Source organism: Salmo salar, chromosome 01, assembly GCF_965601325.2.
Source record: "Salmo salar chromosome 01, fSalSal1, whole genome shotgun sequence".
Taxonomy (NCBI): Eukaryota; Metazoa; Chordata; class Actinopteri; order Salmoniformes; family Salmonidae; genus Salmo; species Salmo salar.
This window is the reverse complement of record NC_138291.1, coordinates 45,127,210-45,152,113: the sequence shown is the minus strand read 5'-3', so window position 1 is coordinate 45,152,113 and position 24,904 is coordinate 45,127,210. Positions and strand designations below refer to the sequence as shown.

Genomic DNA, 24,904 nt, shown 5'->3' with positions numbered 1-24,904 from the left:
GATCTCACAAAAAAAGTGAATAATCAGATTAATTGATTAGCTAAAGCTATATTGATCACTTGAAACAATGCTCAAAAAGCATGTCTTCAAAAAGTTTTTTTCCCCACCTTGCACTTTTCTATTCCTTTTGAACTATATGCAGTACCAGTCAAAAGTTTGGACACACCTACTCATTCAAGTTTGTCTTTATTTGTACTATTTTATACATTGTAGAATAATACTGAAAACACAAAACTATGAAATAACACATATGGAATCATGTCGTAACCAAAAAAGTGTTAAACAAATGTGTTGTGATATAGCCTGGGATCGAACCAGTGTCTGTAGTGACACGTCTAACACTGAGATGCAGTGCCTTAGACCGCTGCGCCACTTGAGATTCTTAAAAGAAGCCACCCTTTGCCTATATGACAGCTTTGCACACTCTTGGCATTCTCTCAACCAGCTTCATGAGGTAGTCAATTGGAATGCATTTCAATTAACAGGTGTGCCTTGTTAAAAACCTCTTAAGGATCAGCCCCTTTTTTTCAATTTTCGCCTAAAATGACATACCCAAATCTAACTGCCTGTAGCTCAGGCCCTGAAGCAAGGATATGCATATTCTTGGTACCATTTGAAAGGAAACACTTTGAAGTTTGTGTAAATGTGAAAGGAATGTAGGAGAATATAACACAATAGATCTGGTAAAAGATAATACAAAGAAAAAAACAACTGTTCTTTTGAATTTTTTTGTACCATCATCTTTGAAATGCAAGAGAAAGGCCATAATGTATTATTCCAGCCCAGGTGAAATTTCGATTTTGGCCACTAGATGGCAGCAGTGTATGCGAGAAGTTTTAGACTGATCCAATGAACCATTGCATTTCTGTTCAAAATGTTGTATCAAGACTGCCCAAATGTGCCTCATTTGTTTATTAATAACTTTTCATGTTCAAAATTGTGCACTCTCCTCAAACAATAGCATGGTATTCTTTCACTGCAATATCTACTGTAAATTGGACAGTGCAGTTTGATTAACAAGAATTTAAGCTTTCTGCTAATATCAGATATGTCTATGTCCTGGGAAATATTCTTGTTACTTACAAGCTCATGCTAATCACATTAGCCTACGTTAGCTCAACCGTACCGTGGACGGGACACTTTTTTGGTTACTACATGATTTCATATGTGTTATTTCATAGTTTTGATGTCTTCAGTATGATTCTACAATATAGAAAATAGTATAAATAAAGAAAAACCCTTGAATTAGTAGGTGTGTCCAAACTTTTGACTGGTACTGTGCGTTTTCAAACTTAACTTACAAGTTGGTTACCATTGTTTAGCAAATCCAGTGATGAATTCTATAGAAATTACTGATATTTTCAAAAAATATATATTTTGATTCAAGTGAAACGTAAATATAAAACAATGCATGCAACAGTATATATATATTTTTTTAATATTTAGCATGAATTTACGTTTCTCTTTTACATCTCCTTTTTATAAGACTAGTTTTATCTTTTCTAACGTATATCCACCTCCTCATTAATAAATGAAGCACTAAGTTTCTCTTACGTTCTGCACTATTTATAGGATATTGATCATTTGTGATAATCAGAGATAGAGTCATAGCCTGCTGTTCTGTCGTTTTTTTGTATAGAGCTCCAAAATGGTGAGTGTGTATTTTTCTGAATGAACTCTTAAAGCACATCACTCTGGCAATATACATAGAGGTCGACTGATGTAGTGTGTCATCAATAGAATCTCTATGATTTGTTTGATGGGAAGTTATTACCCTTTATGGTTAAGATGTTTTTTCTAAGCTGCATAGATACCAAACCAGAGGCATATCAACCCTGAAATTCAACGCTATCAATGTATATCTGTTGACCCCTACTATATAAAGCTATTGGGGGGATTGTATGCATTGCAGTGAGAGCACAACAACTGGTTTCCCTCACACGCTGTGTATTCTCACATCCTCCTGGTTTTGAGATTGCCTGTATAAAACATAAGCCCAATAACATTTGAAAGCATTAGATGAGATGCGAACTGGCTGGTCTGCCTTGTAGAACCTCAAGCTGCATGTTCCTATATGGACCTTGGCCCAATACGTTAAGACACCATGGGGTTAGAATGGAAACCACCCAAAGGACATCCAGCCAACTTGATGGAGCTGTGGGAAGCATTGGAGTCAACATGGGCCAGCATCCCTGCTTTCAACACCTTGTAGAGTCCATGCCCTGACGAATTGAGGCTGTTCTGAGGGCAAAAGCAGGTGCAACTCAATATTAGGAAGGTGTTCTTAATGTTTTGTACACTCAGTGTATAACTCTCACTTTTCATACCACTATCCACAACCCATCCAATCGATTGTTGGTGTGTTTGTTTGTACTTGTAACATTCAGTAAGTTGATACATAAAAAAACAAAAAAACAAGCCTGGCTACAAACAAACACATCTGAAAACTGAGCAATCATTGTGCCAGAACCGTTTGATTCACAAACTGATATGAATCAAATTGTTGATTCTTTCTGTACCGGATACTATTATTAAAGGGCAACTCCACCACTTTTCAACCTCATATTCATTATCTCCAGCACCAAACCAGTGTCTACATATGTGAGAACTGCGCATTTCTACGTTTTGTAGAAAACAAATATAACGTCAAAAAGTTCTACACGATGACATAATCAAAAGTTAAAACAAACTATGAGATTCACGGTGACGTGGGGAGAAAGAATATATCCTCCCTCTGGCTAGAAACTTGCTGCAGCTTTTGAAAATTACGCTTTTTCTTACTTTTAATCGTACCATGTGATATCACAGATACGCATTTTTTCAGGACCTTTCTTCTTATCTTTTTAACCACAGATCCTAGAAACTCGCTGTTTTCACATATTATGTAGACACCGGTTTGGTGCTGGAGATAATGAGTATCAGGTTGAAAAGTGGTGGAGTTGCCCTTTAATATTGTGATTAGTATAAGACCGAGATCAGCTATAGTATGTGCTACTTATATTGCTTCTAGCTTGCTTCACGCTTCTTAATCGATAGGGTGTCCCTGGACCTAGTACAAATATTGTTCTCTTCAAATTGTAGGTAAATCATCAAAGTGTTACTCTACTGTCTCTGTCTTTTAACATACTGCACAATGTGTCAAACCGTTTTATTCACAAGACCTGTATTTCTGGCAAACAGGATCGAGGGAGGAAGGAATAAATGAGAATAATAGATTTTCTTCCTCTGTCAATTAATGATAATATTACCACATTATTTATACCTAATTGAATTGCGAGTTGCGAATACAAAATGCCATAACATAATGATGCCTGCACTTTTATGCTCCCAGACACAGAACAGAACAGCACAGTGTGTCCTTCTGATGCACAAAACCCAACAAGAATAATAAGCATGTGTCTTTGGACACCCTATCATTCCTTTGTAATATTTCAGTCTATATTACGCTGCAAGATGTTTGACAATAGAAAAATAGTTTATTTCATATTCAGCTATGACTATCTATTTCACTTTGTATTGCGTAACATTGTATAATCCTTGTATAATGCTTACAGAACTGAAACATGAAGTACTTTCTTTTGTTTTATTACTTTGAGGAAACAATGCATCCCTAATCTTCCTTTCATGTTTTAACTGTATTCGGCAGGTTACGAAAGTCTAGAGGACAACTATGTCCAGGACAGTAAGATGGGATTCGTCATCAATGCTATCTACGCCATGGCTCAGGGTCTGCATGACATGCACAGCCACCTCTGCCCTGGCCATGTGGGACTATGTGAAGCCATGGAGCCCATCGATGGAAGCCAGCTGTTAGAGTTCCTCATGAGGACCTCCTTCACTGGGGTGTCTGGAGAAGATGTGTGGTTTGATGAGAATGGGGACACACCTGGCAGGTAGGTGTAGCCCAGGTGATGTACAGTCAGGGTCTCATGAGATAGCCCTGCCACGAGACATAAAACCAGTGTCACCCTCAGCCCAAGAGGTAGTTTCCTCTTAAACTAAAGGTTAAGACGATGGTTTCCTGAGCGAGATGACTCCGGTATGAATCCGACAAGTACAGCATCTACTCTTAGTACTCAACAAAAGTCCCCTGACACTGACAATACTGTTTCCATATAATTAGGAAGACGTGCCCAGAAGATAACCAATCCTCCTGAAACATAACAAATATCAATATCTATGTATACCGAAGTCCCCTGCCCATGATCAATATAATTGAATCTGTTGCTTTCTCTTTCACTATGAAAATAAGTCTCCGTACACTTGAATCAGATACAAGTTTCAGAACAACTTTCCCTCCACTCTTAGGTATGACATAATGAACCTACAGTATGTGGAGCCTGGTGCGTTCGACTACATCAATGTGGGTTCTTGGCACGAGGGTCAGCTCAGCATTGATGACTACATGATGCAGATAAACCGCAGTGACATGGTCCTCTCCGTCTGCAGCGAGCCCTGCTCCAAGGGAGAGATCAAGGTAGGTGTCAACAGTCCAGCTGGTCTGATGCTACTGAACAAAATTATTTATTATTCCGTTGACTTTCATTAACACTAGGACGCCCACTGGCGCTTGATTTTCTCATTAAAATAAATCTACATGCCATTGTGAAAGCAATCTCCTCCTCCTTCCCTTTCCATAACTTGTGTTAGCCCAACTTACACATTAGCAATCTGCAAAACCTTCCATTTTGCAGATCTGCAAGGTGTAAGCAATATGGTGGACATCCTACCACTACCCTGATTATACGTATTCAGATGCTGCATATCTGCAAATGAAGGGTTAAGGCCAAGGGGAAGGAGTAGGGACTAGGGAGAGAACTGTGACCGGCTGTATGGTTAAATTGAGTGAGTTGAGAGACTCCGACAGTGTAATCTCATCCTGTCTATGTGTTTGATCGAAACAGGTGATCAGGAAGGGAGAGGTGAGCTGTTGCTGGATCTGTACAGCCTGTAAAGACAACGAGATTGTTCAGGATGAGTTCACTTGTAAGGCTTGCGACCTGGGCTGGTGGCCGGACCCTGAACTGGAAGGTATAGTACAGTGCCCTTCCTTTCCCTCTTTCATAGAGAATTGTGCATAAATGAGTCCAAAACAGTACCATCGAGTTGTTGGGTTATTTAGGAGTGTATGGTGTTTGCTTTTAGCTTTTTTGTCTTTGTAGAGGTGCCTACATCAACATATACACAAAGCTAATGAAGGATAAAAGAGAGTGCATTTGGGAAAGTATTCAGACCCCTTTACTTTTTCCACATTTTGTTATGTTACAGCTCAGGTGCATATTGTTTCCATTGATCATCCTTGAGATGTTTCTACAACTTGATTGGAGTCTACCTGTGGTAAATTTAATTGATTGAACATGATTTGGAAAGGCACACACCTGTCTATATAAGGTCCCATGCTTGACAGTGCATGTCAGAGCAAAAACCAAGCCATGAGGTTGAAGGAATTGTCCGTAGAGCTCCGAGACAGGATTATGTCGAGGCACAGATCTGGGGAAGGGTACCAAAACATTTCTGCAGCATTAAAGGTCCCCAAGAACACAGTGGCATCCATAATTCTTAAATGGAAGAAGTTTGGAACCACCAAGACTCTTCTTACAGGTGTCCGCCCAGCCAAACTGAGCAATCAGGGGAGAAGGGCCTTGGTGAGGGAGGTGGCCAAGAACCCGATGGTCACTGACAGAGCTCCAGAAGTCCTCTGTGGTGATGGGAGAACCTTCCAGAAGGACAACCATCTATAAGGGCACAAGACGAGACCCAGATGCAGACACAGGAGGCAGATGGTTGAGTCTTGATATTTATTAAACAATCCAAAAGGGGTAGGCAAGAGAATGGACAGGCAAAAGGTCAAAACCAGTTCAGAGTCCAGGAGGTACAGAGTGGCAGGCAGGCTCGAGGTCAGGGCAGGCAGAATGGTCAGGCAGGCGGGTACGGAGTCCAGAAAACAGGCAAGGGTCAAAAACCGGGAGGACTAGCAAAAGAGATTAGAAGCAGGAGTACGGGAAAACCGCTGGTTGACTTGAAAAACATACAAGATGAACTGGTACAGAGAGACAGGAAACACAGGGATATATACAGTCGTGGCCAAAAGTTTTGAGAATGACACAAATATTAATTTTCACAAAGTTTGCTGCTTCAGTGTCTTTAAATATTTTTGTCAGATGTTTCTATGGAATACTGAAGTATAATTACAAGCATTTCATAAGTGCCAAAGGCTTTTATTGACAATTACATGAAGTTGATGCAAAGAGTCAATATTTGCAGTGTTGATCCTTCTTTTTCAAGACCTCAGCAATTCGCCCTGGCATGCTGTCAATTAACTTCTGGGCCACATCCTGACTGATGGCAGCCCATTCTTGCATAATCAATGCTTGGAGATTGTCAGAATTTGTGGGTTTTTGTTTGTCCACCCGCCTCTTGAGGATTGACCACAAGTTCTCAATGGGATTAAGGTCTGGGGAGTTTCCTGGCCATGGACTCAAAATATCGATGTTTTGTTCCCCGAGCCACTTAGTTATCACTTTTGCCTTTTGGCAAGATGCTCCATCATGCTGGAAAAGGCATTGTTCGTCACCAAACTGTTCCTGGATGGTTGGGAGAAGTTGCTCTCGGAGGATGTGTTGGTACCATTCTTTATTCATGGCTGTGTTCTTAGGCAAAATTGTGAGTGAGCCCACTCCCTTGGCTGAGAAGCAACCCCACACATGACTGTGTCTCAGGATGCTTTACAGTTGGCATGACACAGGACTGATGGTAGCGCTCACCTTGTCTTCTCCAGACAAGCTTTTTTCCAGATGCCCCAAACAATCGGAAAGGGGATTCATCAGAGAAAATGACTTTACTCCAGTCCTCAGCAGTCCTATCCCTGTACCTTTTGCAGAATAGCAGTCTGTCCCTGATGTTTTTCCTGGAGAGAAGTGGCTTCTTTGCTGCCCTTCTTGACACCAGGCCATCCTCCAAAAGTCTTCGCCTCACTGTGCGTGCAGATGCACTCACACCTGCCTGCTGCCATTCCTGAGCAAGCTCTGTACTGGTGGTGCACCGATCCCGCAGCTGAATCAACTTTAGGAGACGGTCCTGGCGCTTGCTGGACTTTCTTGGGTGCCCTGAAGCCTTCTTCACAACAATTGAACCGCTCTCCTTGAAGTTCTTGATGATCCGATAAATGGTTGATTTAGGTGCTATCTTACTGGCAGCAACCCTTTTTCTGCAAAGCAATGATGACGGCACGTGTTTCCTTGCAGGTAACCATGTTTGACAGAGGAAGAACAATGATTCCAAGCACCACCCTCCTTTTGAAGTTTCCAGTCTGTTATTCGAACTCAATCAGCGTGACAGAGTGATCTCCAGCCTTGTCCTCGTCAACACTCACACCTGTGTTAACGAGAGAATCACTGACATGATGTCAGCTGGTCCTTTTGTGGCAGGGCTGAAATGCAGTGGAAATGTTTTTGGGGGATTCAGGTCATTTGCATGGCAAAGAGGGACTTTGCAATTAATTGCAATTCATCTGATCACTCTTCATAACATTCTAGAGTATATGCAAATTGCCCTCATACAAACTGAGGCAGCAGACTTTGTGAAAATTTATATTTGTGTCATTCTCAAAACGTTTGGCCACGACTGTACACCAGGGATAATAAGCGACAGCTGAAGGGAGTGGAGACAATCACCAGACAGGTGAAACAGATCAGGGTGTGACACCATCTCTGGAGCACCAATCAGGCCGTTATGGTGGAGTGGCCAGACGGAAGCCACTCCTCAGTAAAATGACAGTCCACTTGGAGTTTGCCAAAAGGCACCTAAAGGACTCTCAGACCATGAGAAACAAGATTCTCTGGTCTTGATGAAACCAAGATTGAACTCTTTGGCCTGAATGCCAAGTGTCACGTCTGGAGGAAACCTGGCACCATCCCTACGGTGAAGCATGGTGGTGGCAGCATCATGCTGTGGGGATGTTTTTCAGCGGCAGGGACTGGGAGACTAGTCAGGATCGAGGGAAAGATGAACGGAGCATAGTACCGAGAGATCCTTGGTGAAAATCTGCTGCAAAGTCCTCAGGACCTCAGACTGGGGTGAAGGTTCACCTTCCAACAAGACGACGACTCTAAGCACACAGACAAGACAATGCAGGAATGGCTTCGGGACAAGTCTCTGAATGTCCTTGAGTGGCCCAGCCAGAGCCCGGACTTGAACCCGATTGAACATCTCTGGAGAGACCTGAAAATAGCTGTGCAGTGACACTCCCCATCCTACCTGACAGAGCTTGAGAGGATCTACAGAGAATAATGGGAGGGGCCTCCTGAGTGGTGCAGTCGTCTAAGGCACTGTTTAATCCATTTTAGAATAAGGCTGTAATGTAACAAAATGTGGAAAAAGTAAAGGGGTCTGAATACTTTCCGAATGCACTGTACACCTGGTTACAGTACATCAGAGGATTTTAGCCATATGTTATCTTATACTATTACATCCATGTATATTATTACATGACATTACAGGAGGCCTAAAGTATATTGTTAATTTAAAGTCAATATTTACATTTACTTCCTTGCTCATGTGATGCGCTCAACCTTTCTGTTCAGCTGTATAATATCAAAGGGATACTTCGGGATTTTGGCAATATATCCCTCTATCTGCTTTCCCAGAATTTGATAAACTTGTGGATACCATTTTTATATCTGTGCGTGCAGTTTGAAGGAAGTTGCTAACTAGCGCTAGCGCAATGACTGGAACTCTATGGGCATCTGACTGGAAGTCCATGGGTATCTGGTCATTGTGCTAACGCTAGTTAGAAATTGCGTTAGCTCTAGATAGCAACTTCCTTCATATTGCACGCAGAGACATAAAAATGCTATCCACGAGTTCATCTCACTCTGGAGAAATCGGCAAAATCCTGAAGTATCCCTTTAAATATCCCTTTAATAAGAGATCAGAGCAGATATCTTATTCACAGGGGAGACACTATTCCCCCAGGGGTATTACAGTCTGATTTTGAAGTTCAGTTTCTCAAAGCCTTCACAGCACAACACTTAATTTGTGCTCAACAGAGTTTATTCATCCATGATTGTTGGTAACAGCACTATTTCACCCATCTGGCCTATACTGCTTTCCTATTTTCAAAGGTGCACCCCATGACACCAGAGAACCATTAATCATATTCAACATGTATCAGACAGCCCTACCTTTCTTATTGCTACTGCTTATGGCTTTCAAGCTCTTCAAAGACAAGATGCTCTCCTTTAAATTCATTTAAATGTCTACCTTTCACGTCAGAGGCATTAGACATGAAACAACGATACAAACTAAAAATAATTGTCATCAACTTTGTGAAAGTGAACATTTTGTTTAGATAGCAATTATTTTAACAACCATAACACAAACTACTTAATGACCTTGTGTGATTATTTAGTTTTTGCTGTTTGACGTTAAAGGGATACTTCATAATTTTGGCACTGAGGCCCTTTATCTACTTCCCCAGAGTCAGATGCTAGTAGATACCCATAGCATGCTAGTAGATACCCATAGACATCCAGTAATTGTGCTAATGCTAGTTAGCATTGCCTTACGAAACTAACTTCCTTCATACTGGACACAGCGACATAAAACCGGTATCCACAAGTTCATCTGACTCTGGGGAAAAGGATAAAGGGCATAATTTCCAAAACCCTGAAGTATCCCTTTAATATAAAATTGGTCAGTGAAATATTTGCCATTAGTTAGCTGTGTCAGTGGATGGATACTGTGGTGACGTTGGATGCTTGGACCAGTGTTATGCTGCAGTGATTTACTGACTCCTGCTGCAGTCCTGTCGTTCCCCCTCGCCTCCAATGGCTATGCTTTGTACTACATCCTGCCTCTCCCCTCCCCTCCCCATGGCTAGCTGTGCTGTGCACTGGCCCCCCCTAAGTAGAGAAGGGGTTTATTTTTAGTTGAGCTGAAAACCTACTTTAATACTTGGTGTGTTTTCCAACTGGAGGCAGCGATTACATTACATTTACATTTAAGTCATTTAGCAGACGCTCTTATCCAGAGCGACTTACAAAATGGTGCATTCACCTTATGATATCCAGTGGAACAACCACTTTACAATAGTGCATCTAAATCTTTTAAGGGGGGGGGGGGGGGGGGTTAGAAGGATTACTTTATCCTATCCTAGGTATTCCTTAAAGAGGTGGGGTTTCAGGTGTCTCCGGAAGGTGGTGATTGACTCCGCTGTCCTGGCGTCGTGAGGGAGCTTGTTCCACCATTGGGGTGCCAGAGCAGCGAACAGTTTTGACTGGGCTGAGCGGGAACTGTGCTTCCTCAGAGGTAGGGGGGCCAGCAGGCCAGTGGTGGATGAACGCAGTGCCCTTGTTTGGGTGTAGGGCCTGATCAGAGCCTGAAGGTATGGAGGTGCCGTTCCCTTCACAGCTCTGTAGGCAATCACCATGGTCTTGTAGCGGATGCGAGCTTCAACTGGAAGCCAGTGGAGAGAGCGGAGGAGCGGGGTGACGTGAGAGAACTTGGGAAGGTTGAACACCAGACGGGCTGCGGCGTTCTGGATGAGTTGTAGGGGTTTAATGGCACAGGCAGGGAGCCCAGCCAACAGCGAGTTGCAGTAATCCAGACGGGAGATGACAAGTGCCTGGATTAGGACCTGCGCCGCTTCCTGTGTGAGGCAGGGTCGTACTCTGCGAATGTTGTAGAGCATGAACCTACAGGATCGGGTCACCGCCTTGATGTTAGTGGAGAACGACAGGGTGTTGTCCAGGATCACGCCAAGGTTCTTAGCACTCTGGGAGGAGGACACAAGGGAGTTGTCAACCGTGATGGCGAGATCATGGAAGGGGCAGTCCTTCCCCGGGAGGAAGAGCAGCTCCGTCTTGCCGAGGTTCAGCTTGAGCTGGTGATCCGTCATCCACACTGATATGTCTGACAGACATGCAGAGATGCGATTCGCCGCCTGGTTATCAGAAGGGGGAAAGGAGAAGATTAATTGTGTGTCGTCTGCATAGCAATGATAGGAGAGACCATGTGAGGATATGACAGAGCCAAGTGACTTGGTGTATAGCGAGAATAGGAGAGGGCCTAGAACAGAGCCCTGGGGGACACCAGTGGTGAGAGCGCATGGTGCGGAGACAGATTCTCGCCACGCCACCTGGTAGGAGCGACCTGTCAGGTAGGATGCAATCCAAGCGTGGGCCGCGCCGGAGATGCCCAACTCGGAGAGGGTGGAGAGGAGGATCTGATGGTTCACAGTATCAAAGGCAGCAGATAGGTCTAGAAGGATGAGAGCAGAGGAGAGAGAGTTAGCTTTAGCAGTGCGGAGAGCCTCCGTGACACAGAGAAGAGCAGTCTCAGTTGAATGCCCAGTCTTGAAACCTGACTGATTAGGATCAAGAAGGTCATTCTGAGAGAGATAGCAGGAGAGCTGGCCAAGGACGGCACGTTCAAGAGTTTTGGAGAGAAAAGAAAGAAGGGATACTGGTCTGTAGTTGTTGACATCGGAGGGATCGAGTGTAGGTTTTTTCAGAAGGGGTGCAACTCTCGCTCTCTTGAAGACGGAAGGGACGTAGCCAGCGGTCAAGGATGAGTTGATGAGCGAGGTGAGGAAGGGGAGAAGGTCTCCGGAAATGGTCTGGAGAAGAGAGGAGGGGATAGGGTCAAGTGGGCAGGTTGTTGGGCGGCCGGCCGTCACAAGACGCGAGATTTCATCTGGAGAGAGAGGGGAGAAAGAGGTCAAAGCACAGGGTAGGGCAGTGTGAGCAGGACCAGCGGTGTCGTTTGACTTAGCAAACGAGGATCGGATATCGTCAACCTTCTTTTCAAAATGGTTGACGAAGTCATCCGCAGAGAGGGAGGAGGGGGGGGGAGGGGGAGGAGGATTCAGGAGGGAGGAGAAGGTAGCAAAGAGCTTCCTAGGGTTAGAGGCAGATGCTTGGAATTTAGAGTGGTAGAAAGTGGCTTTAGCAGCAGAGACAGAAGAGGAGAATGTAGAGAGGAGTGAGTGAAAGGATGCCAGGTCCGCAGGGAGGCGAGTTTTCCTCCATTTCCGCTCGGCTGCCCGGAGCCTTGTTCTGTGAGCTCGTAGTGAGTCGTCGAGCCACGGAGCAGGAGGGGAGGACCGAGCCGGCCTGGAGGATAGGGGACAGAGAAAATCAAAGGATGCAGAAAGGGAGGAGAGGAGGGTTGAGGAGGCAGAATCAGGAGATAGGTTGGAGAAGGTTTGAGCAGAGGGAAGAGATGATAGGATGGAAGAGGAGAGAGTAGCGGGAGAGAGAGAGCGAAGGTTGGGACGGCGCAATACCATCCGAGTAGGGGCAGAGTGAGAAGTGTTGGATGAGAGCAAGAGGGAAAAGGATACAAGGTAGTGGTCGGAGATTTGGAGGGGAGTTGCAATGAGATTAGTGGAAGAACAGCATCTAGTAAAGATGAGGTCAAGCGTATTGCCTGCCTTGTGAGTAGGGGGGGAAGGTGAGAGGGTGAGGTCAAAAGAGGAGAGGAGTGGAAAGAAGGAGGCAGAGAGGAATGAGTCAAAGGTAGACGTGGGGAGGTTAAAGTCACCCAGAACTGTGAGAGGTGATTACACAGGCTCTCAGATGGTTGATTTGGAGAAAATGCTATAGGCTACCCATATTTAATTAATAATATTCAACTGTGCAGAATGAACATTTTTATCCACGATAAGTTTAATTCATCCTTTGTGATTTTGGGTAGTTTTGTCAATTTGGAATTAAGAAGTGTCAAGTCAGACATACACTGTCTGGGACCTAGTTTAAATCAATCAATCAATCCATCAATCAGTTAGCCTATTGCATACAGTAAGAGCCTTTGTTCTTTGTTTCAAATGAAATATCTTCAGAGAAAGGTCTCACACATATTATCTTTATCTGTGTCTTCTCCCCAGGTTGCGAGCCCATCACCTTGCGGTACCTGGAGTGGGGGAACCCAGAGTCCATCGTCCAGGTGGTGTTTGCCTGCCTGGGCATCCTGGTCACCTCCTTTGTCACCTTCATCTTCGTCCTGTACCGAGACACGCCTGTGGTCAAGTCCTCCAGCCGCGAGCTCTGCTACATCATCCTGGCCGGGATCTTCCTGGGCTACATCTGCCCCTTCACCCTGATTGCCCGGCCCACCGTGGCCTCCTGCTACCTGCAGCGCCTCCTGGTGGGCCTCTCAGCCACCATGTGCTACTCAGCGTTAGTCACCAAGACCAATCGCATCGCACGCATCCTGGCTGGCAGCAAGAAGAAGATCTGTACCAGGAAGCCGCGGTTTATGAGCGCCTGGGCCCAGGTGATTATATAGACTTATTTAGGTTTCTCTTTGTTCTTGTTTTCATCTGTTTGGTTTTGACATTGGAGGCCTCCCAAATGGCACCCTATTCCCTATATAGTGCACTACTTTTGACCAGGGCCTGCATAGGGCTCTGGTCAAAAGTAGTGCACTATAAGGAATAGGATGCCATTTCAGACGCACATATTGTTTTGTCTTTGGTATGTCTTTGTGTCCTTGAAAAAAGCGGCATGTAAAACCTGTGTGTTCTTCTTATTTTGTATAATCAGCTGGTGATCGCCGGCCTCCTAGTCAGTGTCCAGCTCACCCTGGAGGTTACTCTGATCATCCTGGAGCCGCCTATGCCCGTCAAGTCCTACCCCAGCATCCGGGAGGTCTTCCTGATCTGCAACACAAGCACGGTGGGCATGGTAGCACCACTGGGCTACAACGGCCTGCTCATCATGAGCTGTACCTACTACGCCTTCAAGACACGCAACGTTCCGGCTAACTTCAACGAAGCCAAGTACATCGCCTTCACTATGTATACAACATGTATAATCTGGCTGGCGTTTGTGCCCATCTACTTTGGCTCTAACTATAAGATCATCACCACATCGTTCTCAGTGAGCCTGAGTGTTACTGTGGCATTGGGCTGTATGTTCTCGCCAAAGATCTATATCATCCTCGCCAAGCCGGAGCGGAATGTGCGCAGCGCGTTCACCACCTCAGATGTAGTGCGCATGCACGTCGGCGACGGCAATATCGCTTGCCGGAGCAACAGCCTGCTCGACATGTTCAAACGGAAGAAGAACACTGAGAAGTAAGTTGATGGAAATTTGTCATTCCTGGGCCTGTATTCAAAGAGTCTCAAAGTAGGACTGCTAATATAGAATCAGTTTAGCCTTTTAGAGCATAATGAATAAGATAAGATGGACAGGGGATCTGATCCTAGATCATCTCTCCTACTCTGAGACGCTTTGTGAATACGGGCCCTGCTCCTGAGGTACCACTGGGATGCTGATTTTGCTTTACAGTAATTCACGCTCAGGAGGGCAGAGACTGCGTACCAAATGGCAACCTATATAGGCTAGTTCTCTACTTTTGACCTGGGCCAAAAATAGTGCACTATGTATTGAATATGGTGCCATTTGGGACACAGAGAGAGTGTTACAGGATATTATGCCAGATCCAGGTCAATGTTCAATTAACAACCACCGTTGATCTGTTGCTGAATATAATTAAACCAGCATACCCATGGGTACTGAAGGATCACTATCAGGATACACTGTACCACAGAATTAGGATGTATAGTATATTGGAAATACATTCATCTGAATATATAAATAAATATACAATCCTCAGTAATTCAAACCAAAAATATGCATTTTGTAAAGTCACCATCAACATAGAACTGGTTTGTTAGAGATTTTAACTTTCCTTTTTAAAAATGTTATTACATGAACCAGAAACACAGTTGTTGTTTTCCACCTTTCTGAGTCCCTATGAAATAGCTAACAGCCATCTTTATTCTGTTCATAGTTCTAATGGAAAGTCTGTGTCATGGTCTGAACCAGGTGCAAGACATCATCCTCCAAAAGGGGAGCACAATTGGCACAGACTGTCTGTGCACGTGAAGAGACAGGATGCAGGATGCTCCAATCAGATGGCCGTCATCAGACCCTTAACTAACACCTACCATAACACAGGCAGTAGCATGGCCATGGAGTTCTCTGACCTCAGCACCAAAACTCTGTACAATGTAGCTGAGGAGGACGAGAGCGACCTAGTCAGATACAACCCTCCCCTTAGTCCCCACATGATGGCCCATGGGCAGATAATGCCCACCGCCGGTGGGCCGATGAAAGAGGTGGACGAGGAGGGGGTTGAATATTACCCTCCCGTTGAGCACATGCCCCTGCACCTGCCACAGAGCAGAGTGATCCCCCAGCAGAGAGTCATCATGGACCACCTACAGCTACAGGAGGTGGTGGGCAAGTACAACAGTGATTTCATCATCCCTGAGCTCAATGATATGGACATGATCATTCCGCCCAGCCCTGTTGGTGGTGGTGAGGGTTTTGGGGGCAGGTCTGGGAGCAGTCATGGCAGGCCTGTGTACCACCAGGCTCATCTCATCCAGCAGCATGCAGTCTTGCCCCTGCAACTAGACCTTGGCTCCTTCGACGACGAGGAGCACACCTCCCACCTGGAGATGGAGGAGGAGGAGGAGATTGAGGAGGATGTAGAGGTGGAGAACGAGCAGTTTGGCCTCCTCCATGGATACATGTATGACAACGCCCTGATTCACGAAGAAGAAGAGGACGACGACCTCGTTCAGCTCAAATTAGCAATGGAGAATTCTATGGCCCTGATGCCCCCCTCCCCATTTCGTGATACAGCGAGCATGGGGAGCCCCTTTCATAACGCCTCACCCGTGTCCGAGTCCATATTGTGCGCCCCTCCAAACTATGCCTCCGTCATTCTGAAGGACTACACACAAAGCTCAACGTTGTGAACGAGTACTGTAGATATGGTAGAATAATATAGAGCCATTTTGTAGCTGATGACTTGTAGCATATTGTTCATGTTCCATTTAATGACCAGTAAGAAATGGTCAAAATGTCTTGAATACGTTATTGAGTGATTGACTGGACTATATTGGTTGACTCATGAAATCTATGAGCAAAAGTGTGTGTTTACAGGGATGAAAGTGAGCAAAAAAAGCACCTGACACACTTTTAAAAAGGTCTTATTGTTATATAATAAATATCACAAAGAAAAGATTTAACCTGTTGCAAAATGTATTTCCATGTTTATGCAAGAGATGAACAGCTTTGAACTTGCTCAGTGTCTTATTAGGAAAGCAAAAAGCTAAGATAGTCTTCTTCATGTAGCTTATTGAAGTCATGTAAGTAGCAGTTATTAAGGGTACAATGCAGTGTAAATGTGACCATCATCAGGTCTTACAATAATGGTTGTGTTTGTTGCTTGTTTTCATTAAGGCAAACTTCCACCACTTGAAAGTAGATTGTTTATCGTAATAGACTATCCAACCTGTAGTTCACAAACATGTCTATAAATAATGTATGCACTGTGTAGGCCCATGTTTTCTATTACAGTTATAACCTTACAATGTAAAATATTCTAGATGAATGTGTTTTGTTGTTTTGCTCAAAACAACTATGTATTATTCAGAAAAAAAAGCACAGAGATTGTCACAGTCACTTTCTTCATCAGATAACTTCAGAATGAATATATTATACAGATAAAATAACTAACTACTGTAAGAATGTAGCAAACAAAACCAGAAGGATTCAAGTGCCATGTATCCGGTATGCTTCCATTTACAGAAAAACATTTTAAAATGTCTCTAATTTCTATTGCAAGTCTGTATATTTTATAAACACTCCTCTAAATCCATACTTGCAACAGTGTCTATTATAATATGACTGCCAAAAATGTAATTTGTTACTTTCGTGAATGTACAGTATGTAGTAGTATGCATCCTATTTTGGTAACGATTCAGATTAGTTTTACTAAAAGGAATTACTACGTTTATTTTACAATTTATACGTGTGTTGCTTATAGTGACTGTTGGTTTGTACAGTATAATTCTTACTTTTACCAATTGTTTTGATCTCACTATATATAATGTAATAAACAATGGCTAGTAACATGAATAGGCTATTTGATAGATATGCCTTCATAGAGTCAAATAATGTTTTCTGTTTTAAACATGTATCAAACACAGTAGAGCAAACAGTCATTGTCGTTCACATTATTGAAGATATATGTTTTGTTAGAATAAATAAAATATGTTTTTTTGCACGTGTACTGAGTCATTCATTCGTGGTGGCTGTCTATACCTTGGTCACCTGCGGCAAAATGAAAGTGTAGGCTACCAATCTCTGGTCTATATCGCTAGCCTACAACAAACCTGATGTTGCTGTTGATATTTGAACATGGCGGGGGGTTCAGTATCGGTATGCACAGAGTGTTTGTTTAAGGTTTTGGTAATTGGAGAGAGGGGTGTTGGAAAAACGAGCATGCGGTTCAAGGAGGAGTATAAGGCATCGATTGGAGTTGACTTCGCGTTGAAAACGATCGAATGGGACAATAAAACAGTAGTGAGACTTCAGCTTTGGGACATTGCAGGTAAGCCAAATATGTTGAGCACACACACACACACACACACGTGAAATAATAGAGGGCTTCCGATATGCTATGGATGGACAGATGTTTTCAGCTAGCACATTCATGTTTTTCTCACTCAAAACTTTAAAGCCTAGAAATAGAAATAAGATTATCCAACTAACTCAAAACTAAAGAAAAGTTTACTCAGTTAACAATAACCATTTAAATATTCCTATATAGAGAACATTTAAATTTGAGTCCTTTAGCAGACGCTCTTATCCAGAGCGACTTACAGTAGTGAATGCATACATTTCATACATTTTTTTCTTCTTCTGTACTGGTCCCCCGTGGGAATCGAACCCACAACCCAGGCGTTGCAAACACCATGCTCTCTACCAACTGCTCTACCAACTGAAATGAGATCTTGATGATCTACTTGGGGTTGACAATATGATGACAGTCACAGTTCTGTGTTTCTCTGCTTTTGTTATTTGATTTGGGGTTACAGCTTACTAGGTTATCTCCATGGATTGTAGACAAAATGTTTCTTTCCAAGTTGTACATTTTCCATAGCCCCAGATTAACATTTATGTAAGTGAACAGCTTTCCAATCAAAGTTAAGGAGGATTTAAGAAAGAAAAGCAGATGACAACTGTATGGTTGTGTGCCAACAGGCGCCCTATTCCCTTTATATTGCACTACTTTTGGCCAAGACCCATAGGGACACACTATGTTTTTCTCTATTTCCTGAAGGTCAGGAGAGGATTAGGAACATGTCCAGAGTATACTACAAGGAGGCCATGGGGGCGTTTGTGGTCTTTGACACGACCAAGATGGAGACATTAGAGGCTGCCTCACAGTGGAAGCATGACCTAGATAGCAAAGTGAGACTGGCCAGTGGAAGCCCTGTCCCTGCTGTCCTGTTAGCCAACAAGTGTGACCAGACAGAGGGAAACAAGGAGCTGTTTTCCCTCATGGACAACTACTGTAAAGAGAAAGGCTTCCTGGGTTGGTTTGAGACGTCAGCAAAGGTGAGGAAGTCAGAAAGATATCAGTCAAAGAATGAAGTCATGTGATGTACATTTTTGGACTTTAACACAGTAACAATGTACTCATAAAGATGTAAGGTGTGTAAACATGAGTTACAGTGCTTTACTGTGGTTTAAAGAAGCTGTGCATTGTACAAGGCAAACATTATCTAGTGCATTGGCTGTCAACGCAACAACATCACATCTGTTAGTGAAAGCTCTGTTCATCCTCATAGAGTTTGGGGACTAATGGATATTGGGTCATTTCATTTCAGTAAGCCATGACACCCACCATCTCAGATTGTTGTGAAATAGTTTCTGTAGTTACAAAAACAGATAAGATTTGCATTCCTGAAACATTATTTTGTTGAAATTGAATTTGAACCCAAATCGGCCCTTTTAATTTATAGGATTCACATAATATTTAACAAATATAGTACCTAACCTAACATCCGATTTGGACCATACTTCTTTCTATCATTGAGTCCCACCACAACAACTAGTATACAGTATCAGTTCTCTATGTTTGACAAGTAGTATGGAGCTGCGGCTTGGAGTATTGCTTCTTCACCATTTGTTATGTATTCCCTGTGAATCTGGTGATGGCTTTTTCCCTCTGTTTAAAGAAATTAGCTATTGAAGTCGCTTCCATTATTTACTATAAATGAATGTGAAAGTACCAGGTTTTGCCCACTAGATGCCACTGTTTCTGCTGCTGCCGCCACACCCGTTTATCAATTTTACTGTTTTATTTAATGAATCACAACATTTTCTTTGCAACTTTGGATAGAAAACCCAATAGCGTTTGCTCATGATAAAAATAAATTGTGTGGTCAAGCCAGTCCTCCATGAAAGCAATTCAGTTTGTCCTTCTCTTAGCAACCTAATGCTTCAAACCAACTCTCCTTGAATAGTCCAACAAATGGTAGCTCTCTGAGGGCTATGCGTATGTTGCAATTCTCATATGAAGACTTTTCCTACCAGCCCAAACTTTTAAGGAGAAATGGGCTAGTGACTAAAATGTTGTGACAATAATAAAATGATTAACCATTGGGAAAGGGATACCTAGTCAGTTGCACAACTGAATGCATTCAACCGAAATATGTCTTCCGCATTTAACCCAAACCCTCTGAATCAAAGAGGTGTGTCATCAGCACTCAGAGAGCAGTTGTTGGTGGGGTTTAACTGCCTTGCTCAAGGGCAGAACAACAGATTTTTTTACCTTGCTGGCTCTCAAACTAGAACCAGCGACGTTTTGGTTACTAGCCTAACACTCTTAACCACTAGGCTACCTGCCGCAGTCATACTGTATGTTTTCAATAAAATTATATTGTAGTGTGATTAGTGACATTTACCATTAAACCCAGCCCAATACCATTAGCATTGGATTGGGTTTAAAACACTATACTGTGTGTGTTTGGGACTTTTACCATTAAAGACCATTAGAGACCATAACATTGAAACCATTAGAACTGCTGTAGCCTCATTTTTTGCTTGTTCACCAGAAATGGTCTAACAGTAACAAATTTTCCCCTTTTTTGAAGGGAATTAACCACACACAGAGGGTCCGTTTCCTTGTGAGGTTGACCATAACAATCTATTTTCATCATATGCAAACGCTAATGGCTTTCTACCCAAAGTTTCAAAGAAAATGTTATGGTCCAATTAATAAACACAAGAGACCAGCAACATGGATAAAAGTGTTTGGTGGCAGTAGCAGGAACAGTGGCATCTATTCGGCAAAACGTTGTACTTTCACACTATAATGCAAGTGACTTCAATGGCTTATTTCTCAGAACAGGGGGGAAAAACATCACCAGATTCGCTGGCAATACATTACAAAAGATGAAGAAGCAATACTCCAAGCAGCAGCTCCCTACTACTTGTCAAACATAGAGAACTGATACTGTATACTGGTTGTTGGGGTGGGATTGGCGTGGGGTGTCCGTGGGTGGCTTTTGATCATTTCATTGGATTTCTCATGTCTTACTCATTGTTAGTAAGAATGATGGTCCAAATCGGATGTTAGGTACTATATTTATTGAAGATTATATGAATCCTATAATTTAAAATGGCCAGTTTAGGTGCAATCAATTAGCTTAATTTCTCAGAGATCAAATTAGAAGGTGGGTATCGAAATCCTTTTTCTTGTGCTTTTTGAGGTGGAATGACTTTGTTGTAATTGAGTGAAAAACTGCAACAAGCCTGATACTGACTCTGACCAAAATAGGTTGCATTTCACCATTCTTACATTTAAAAAGTGTTCCTTGTACCATGTTCCCCTATGTCTGACTTTCAGGACAATCTCAATGTTGACGAGGCAGGAGCCTTCCTAATGGAGAACATGCTGCGGATTGACAGAGGGCTGTCCAGCAGAGACAACGAAAATGACAGGATCAACATGAGCCAGTCCAAGGCAACATTTAAATGCTGCTAGTACCACCATGGAGAGACAATGGACTCAGGGGGCAGAGGGATAGAGGGACTTTAACAGGGAGGGACAGCTGGGTAAACTCATAAAAATGTCATTTCAACCAGCATTGCCCACTGGATTAGGTGTCAGGCATGTCAGTTTATATCATTCTAATTTCACAACCTCACAGATGATTTCAGCACATTCCATCAGCAGTACATGGGTATGGGCAGTAGGCTACATGGGCTGTATGTGTGGGATTTGTAAGAAACACCTCTATGGAGATGATTGGGCGCATATCCTCTGGTAATCCACTGATCCAATCAGCAAGCCAATAAACCGACCAGCAGGAACACACAGACTGTTACATAGTCTCATAAGGTACAGCAGCTTGCTGTGAGGACACTGGCTATGATGATAGAAATGTATTTAATAGAATAGTAATCCCAATTCCATGGCTGTGACACTCCCTTTAAATGGTCAAGACCTGCTCACACGGGTGACATAATCTTGCCGTCTGACTAACATAAAAAACGAAACTATGTTAGCTTTTATAAGACTGACTGACAACATTTTTTAATTCTATTTTATCCTCATGAAACCCTTGGATATCATTATTTCCTACTCCCTCACCAGATAGAGGAGATCTCAAAGACAAGGTTATTGTCAAAACACTCATTCAGTGAACTATAGCGGCCACGCTATTGTGAAATGGAGGAAATACACTTTCAACATGACCCATTTTCTGGCATGCTTTCTTGAAGAAATATCTGAGAACGCAACATAACGCTAGTGCTACACCCTCCGGAGATGTGTTCTATATTGGAGTGTGCTATATTCAGTGTAGAGGACCCGTCTCAGTCACAGTCTCTAGATGGAGGATGTGTGTTTAAAGGAGCAATCTGCAATTCAAACCACAACAAAGCGGACACCCCACCACTGTTTTTGTAATCAAATCAAATTTTATTGGTCACATACACATGTTTAGCAGATGTTATTGAGGGTGTAACGAAATGCTTGTGTTTCTAGCTCCAACAGTGAAAAAAAAACTATACACACAATACACACTAATCTAAATTAAGGAATGGAATTAAGAATAGAATGGCTTTGTGATGGCCACTCCAATAACTTGACTTTGTTGTTGCTTCAATATATCCACATAATTTTCCATCCTCATGATGCCATCTATTTTGTGACGTGCACCAGTCCCTCCTGCAGCAAAGCACCCCCACAACATGATGTTGCCACCCCCATGCTTCACGGTTGGGATGGTGTTCTTCGGCTTGCAAGCATCCTCCTTTGTCCTCCAAACATAACGATGGTCATTATGGCCAAACAACTCTATTTTTGTTTCATCAGACCAGAGGACATTTCTCCAAAAAGTACAATCTTTGTCCCCATTTGCAGTTGGAAACCATAGTCTGGCTTTTTTATGGCGGTTTTGGAGCAGTGGCTTCTTCCTTGTTGAGCGGCCTTTTAGGTTATGTCAATATAGGACTCGTTTTACTGTGGATATAGATACTTATGTACTTGTTTCTTCCAGCATCTTCACAAGGTCCTTTGCTGTTGTTCTGGGATTGATTTGCACTTTTCCCACCAAAGTACGTTCATCTCTAGGAGACAGAACGCGTCTCCTTCCTGAGCGGTATTGTCACGTCCAGACCATAGTAAGATGTTATTTTCTATGGTAGAGTAGGTCAGGGCGTGACAGGGGGTGTTTTGTGTTTTTCTATGTTTTCTATTTCTATGTTTAGTTCTAGTTTTTCTATTTCTATGTTGTTTTCTTGGGGATGATCTCCAATTAGAGGCAGCTGGTCCTCGTTGTCTCTAATTGGAGATCATATTTAAGCAGGTTTTTTTTCCAACTGTGTTTGTGGGTAGTTGTATTCTGTCTATGTCTATGTACCTGACAGAACTGTGCGCTTCGTTGTTATTTTGTCTTTAGTGTTTTTGAGTTATAATAAATTTCATCATGAGCACTCAACACGCTGCGCTTTGGTCCCCTCTCTATGACAGCCGTTACAGGTATGATGGCTGCGTGGTCCCATGGTGTTTATACTTGCGTACTATTGTCTGTACAGATGAACGTGGTACCTTCATGCTTTTGGAAATTGCTCCCAAGGATCAACCAGACTTGTGGAGGTCTACAATTTTTTTTCTGAGGTCTTGGGTGATTTATTTAGATTTTCCCATGATGTCAAGCAACGAGGCACTGAGTTTGAAGGTAGGCCTTGAAATACATCCACAAGTACACCTCCAATTGACTCAAATGATGTCAATTAGCCTATCAGAAGCTTCTAAAGCCATGACATCATTTTCTGGAATTTTCCAAGCTGTTTAAAGGCACAGTCAACTTAGTGTATGTAAACTTCTGAGCCACTGGAATTGTGATACAGTGAATTATTGTTTTACTGTAAACAATTGTTGCAAAAATGACTTGTGTCATGCACAAAGTAGATGTCCTAACCGACTTGCCAAAACTATAGTTTGTTAACAAGAAATTTGTGGAGTGGTTGAAAAACTAGTTTTAATGACTCCAACCTAAGTGTATGTAAACTTCCGACTTCAACTGTATCTAACAAGTAATATCTAACAAATTACACCACATATACCCAATACACACAAGTAGGAATGAAGTAAGACTATATACATATGGACGAGCGTTGTCAGAGCGGAACAGACTAAGATACAGTAGAATAATATAGAAGACAGTATATACATATGAGATGGGTAATGAAAGATATGTAAACATTAATAAATGAATGAGATACCATAGAATTGTATAGAAAACAGTATATACATATGAGATGAGTAATGCCAGATATGTAAACATTATTAAGTGAATGAGATACTGTAGAATTGTATAGAAAACAGTATATACATATGAGTAATGCCAGATATGTAAACATTATTAAGTGACAAACATTTGTATTTATTTTACCTTTATTTAACTAGGCAAGTCAGTTAAGAACAAATTCTTAATTTCAATGACGGCCTAGAAACAGTGGGTTAACTGCCTTGTTCAGGGGTGGAACGACAAATTTGTACTTTGTCAGCTCAGGGATTCGATCTTGCAACCTTTCGGTTACTAGTCCAATGGTCTAGCCACTAGGCTACGCTGCCGCCCCGTAGAATAGCTTAGAATACAGTATATACTTATGAGACGAGTAATGCCAGACATGCAAACATTATTAAAGTGACTAGTGTTCCATTCCTTAAAGCAGCCAGTGATTTATAGTCTATGCTTATAGGCAGCAGCCTCTAATGTGCTAGTGATGGCTGTTTAACAGTCAGAGGGCTTTGAGATAGAAGCTGTTTTTCAGTCTTTTGGTCCCAGCTTTGATGCACCTGTACTGACCTCGCCTTCTGGATGATAGCGGGGTGAACAGGCAGTGGCTCGGGTGGTTGTTGTCCTTGATGATCTTTTTGGCCGTCCTGTGACATCGGGTGCTGTAGGTGTCCTGGAGGGCGGATAGCTTGACCCCGTAAATGCGTTGGGCAGACCGCACCACCATCTGGAGAGCCTTGCGGTTGCGGGCAGTGCAGTTGCTGTACCAGGTGGTGATACAGCCCGACAGGATGCTTTCAATTATGCATCTGTAAAAGTTTGACAAGTCACATTTCTTTAGCCTCCTGAGGTTGAAGGGGCTCTGTTGCGCCTTCTTCACCACACAGTCTATGTGGGTGGTCCATTTCAGTTTGTTAGTGAACTTGAAGCTTTCCACCTTCTCCACTGTGGTCCCGTCAATGTAGATAGGGGGGTGCACCCTCTGCTGTTTTCTGAAGCCCATCTCCTTTGTTTTGTTGACGTTGAGTGAGAGGTAGCTTTCCAGGCACCACACTCCCAGAGCCCTCACCTCCTCCCTGTAGGCTGTTTTGTCATCGTTGGTAATCAATCCTGCTACTGTTGTGTCCTCTGTAAACTTAATGATTGAATTGGAGGCGTGCTTGGCCACACAGTCATTGGTGAACAGGGAGTACAGGAGGGGGCTGAGCACGCACCCTTGTGGGGCCCCAGTGTTGAGGATCAGTGGAGTGGAGGTGATGTTTCCTACCTTCCCCACCTGGGGGC

At 42.9% G+C, this 24,904-nt stretch overlaps 2 protein-coding genes across 2 annotated transcripts in view; both read left to right on the top strand.

The window, feature by feature from the left end:
* Positions 1-17,032, top strand: part of grm1b (glutamate receptor, metabotropic 1b) — a 28,649-nt gene extending 11,617 nt beyond the window's left edge. The window contains exons 5-10 of the mRNA XM_014197109.3: positions 3,647-3,893; positions 4,309-4,477; positions 4,905-5,031; positions 12,887-13,275; positions 13,545-14,077; positions 14,797-17,032. Coding sequence (XP_014052584.3) covers positions 3,647-3,893; positions 4,309-4,477; positions 4,905-5,031; positions 12,887-13,275; positions 13,545-14,077; positions 14,797-15,772 — 2,441 coding nt within the window. The 3' untranslated portion in view covers positions 15,773-17,032. The remainder of the gene's footprint in view (positions 1-3,646; positions 3,894-4,308; positions 4,478-4,904; positions 5,032-12,886; positions 13,276-13,544; positions 14,078-14,796) is intronic.
* A 152-nt stretch (positions 17,033-17,184) lies between these two features.
* On the top strand, positions 17,185-22,816 carry rab32b (RAB32b, member RAS oncogene family). The gene is made up of 3 exons (XM_014198056.3): positions 17,185-17,412; positions 18,145-18,422; positions 20,719-22,816. The coding sequence occupies exons 1-3, from the start codon at positions 17,220-17,222 to the stop codon at positions 20,854-20,856; spliced, it is 609 nt and encodes a 202-aa protein (XP_014053531.1). The 5' UTR covers positions 17,185-17,219; the 3' UTR covers positions 20,857-22,816.
* The last annotated feature ends 2,088 nt before the right edge of the window (positions 22,817-24,904 follow it).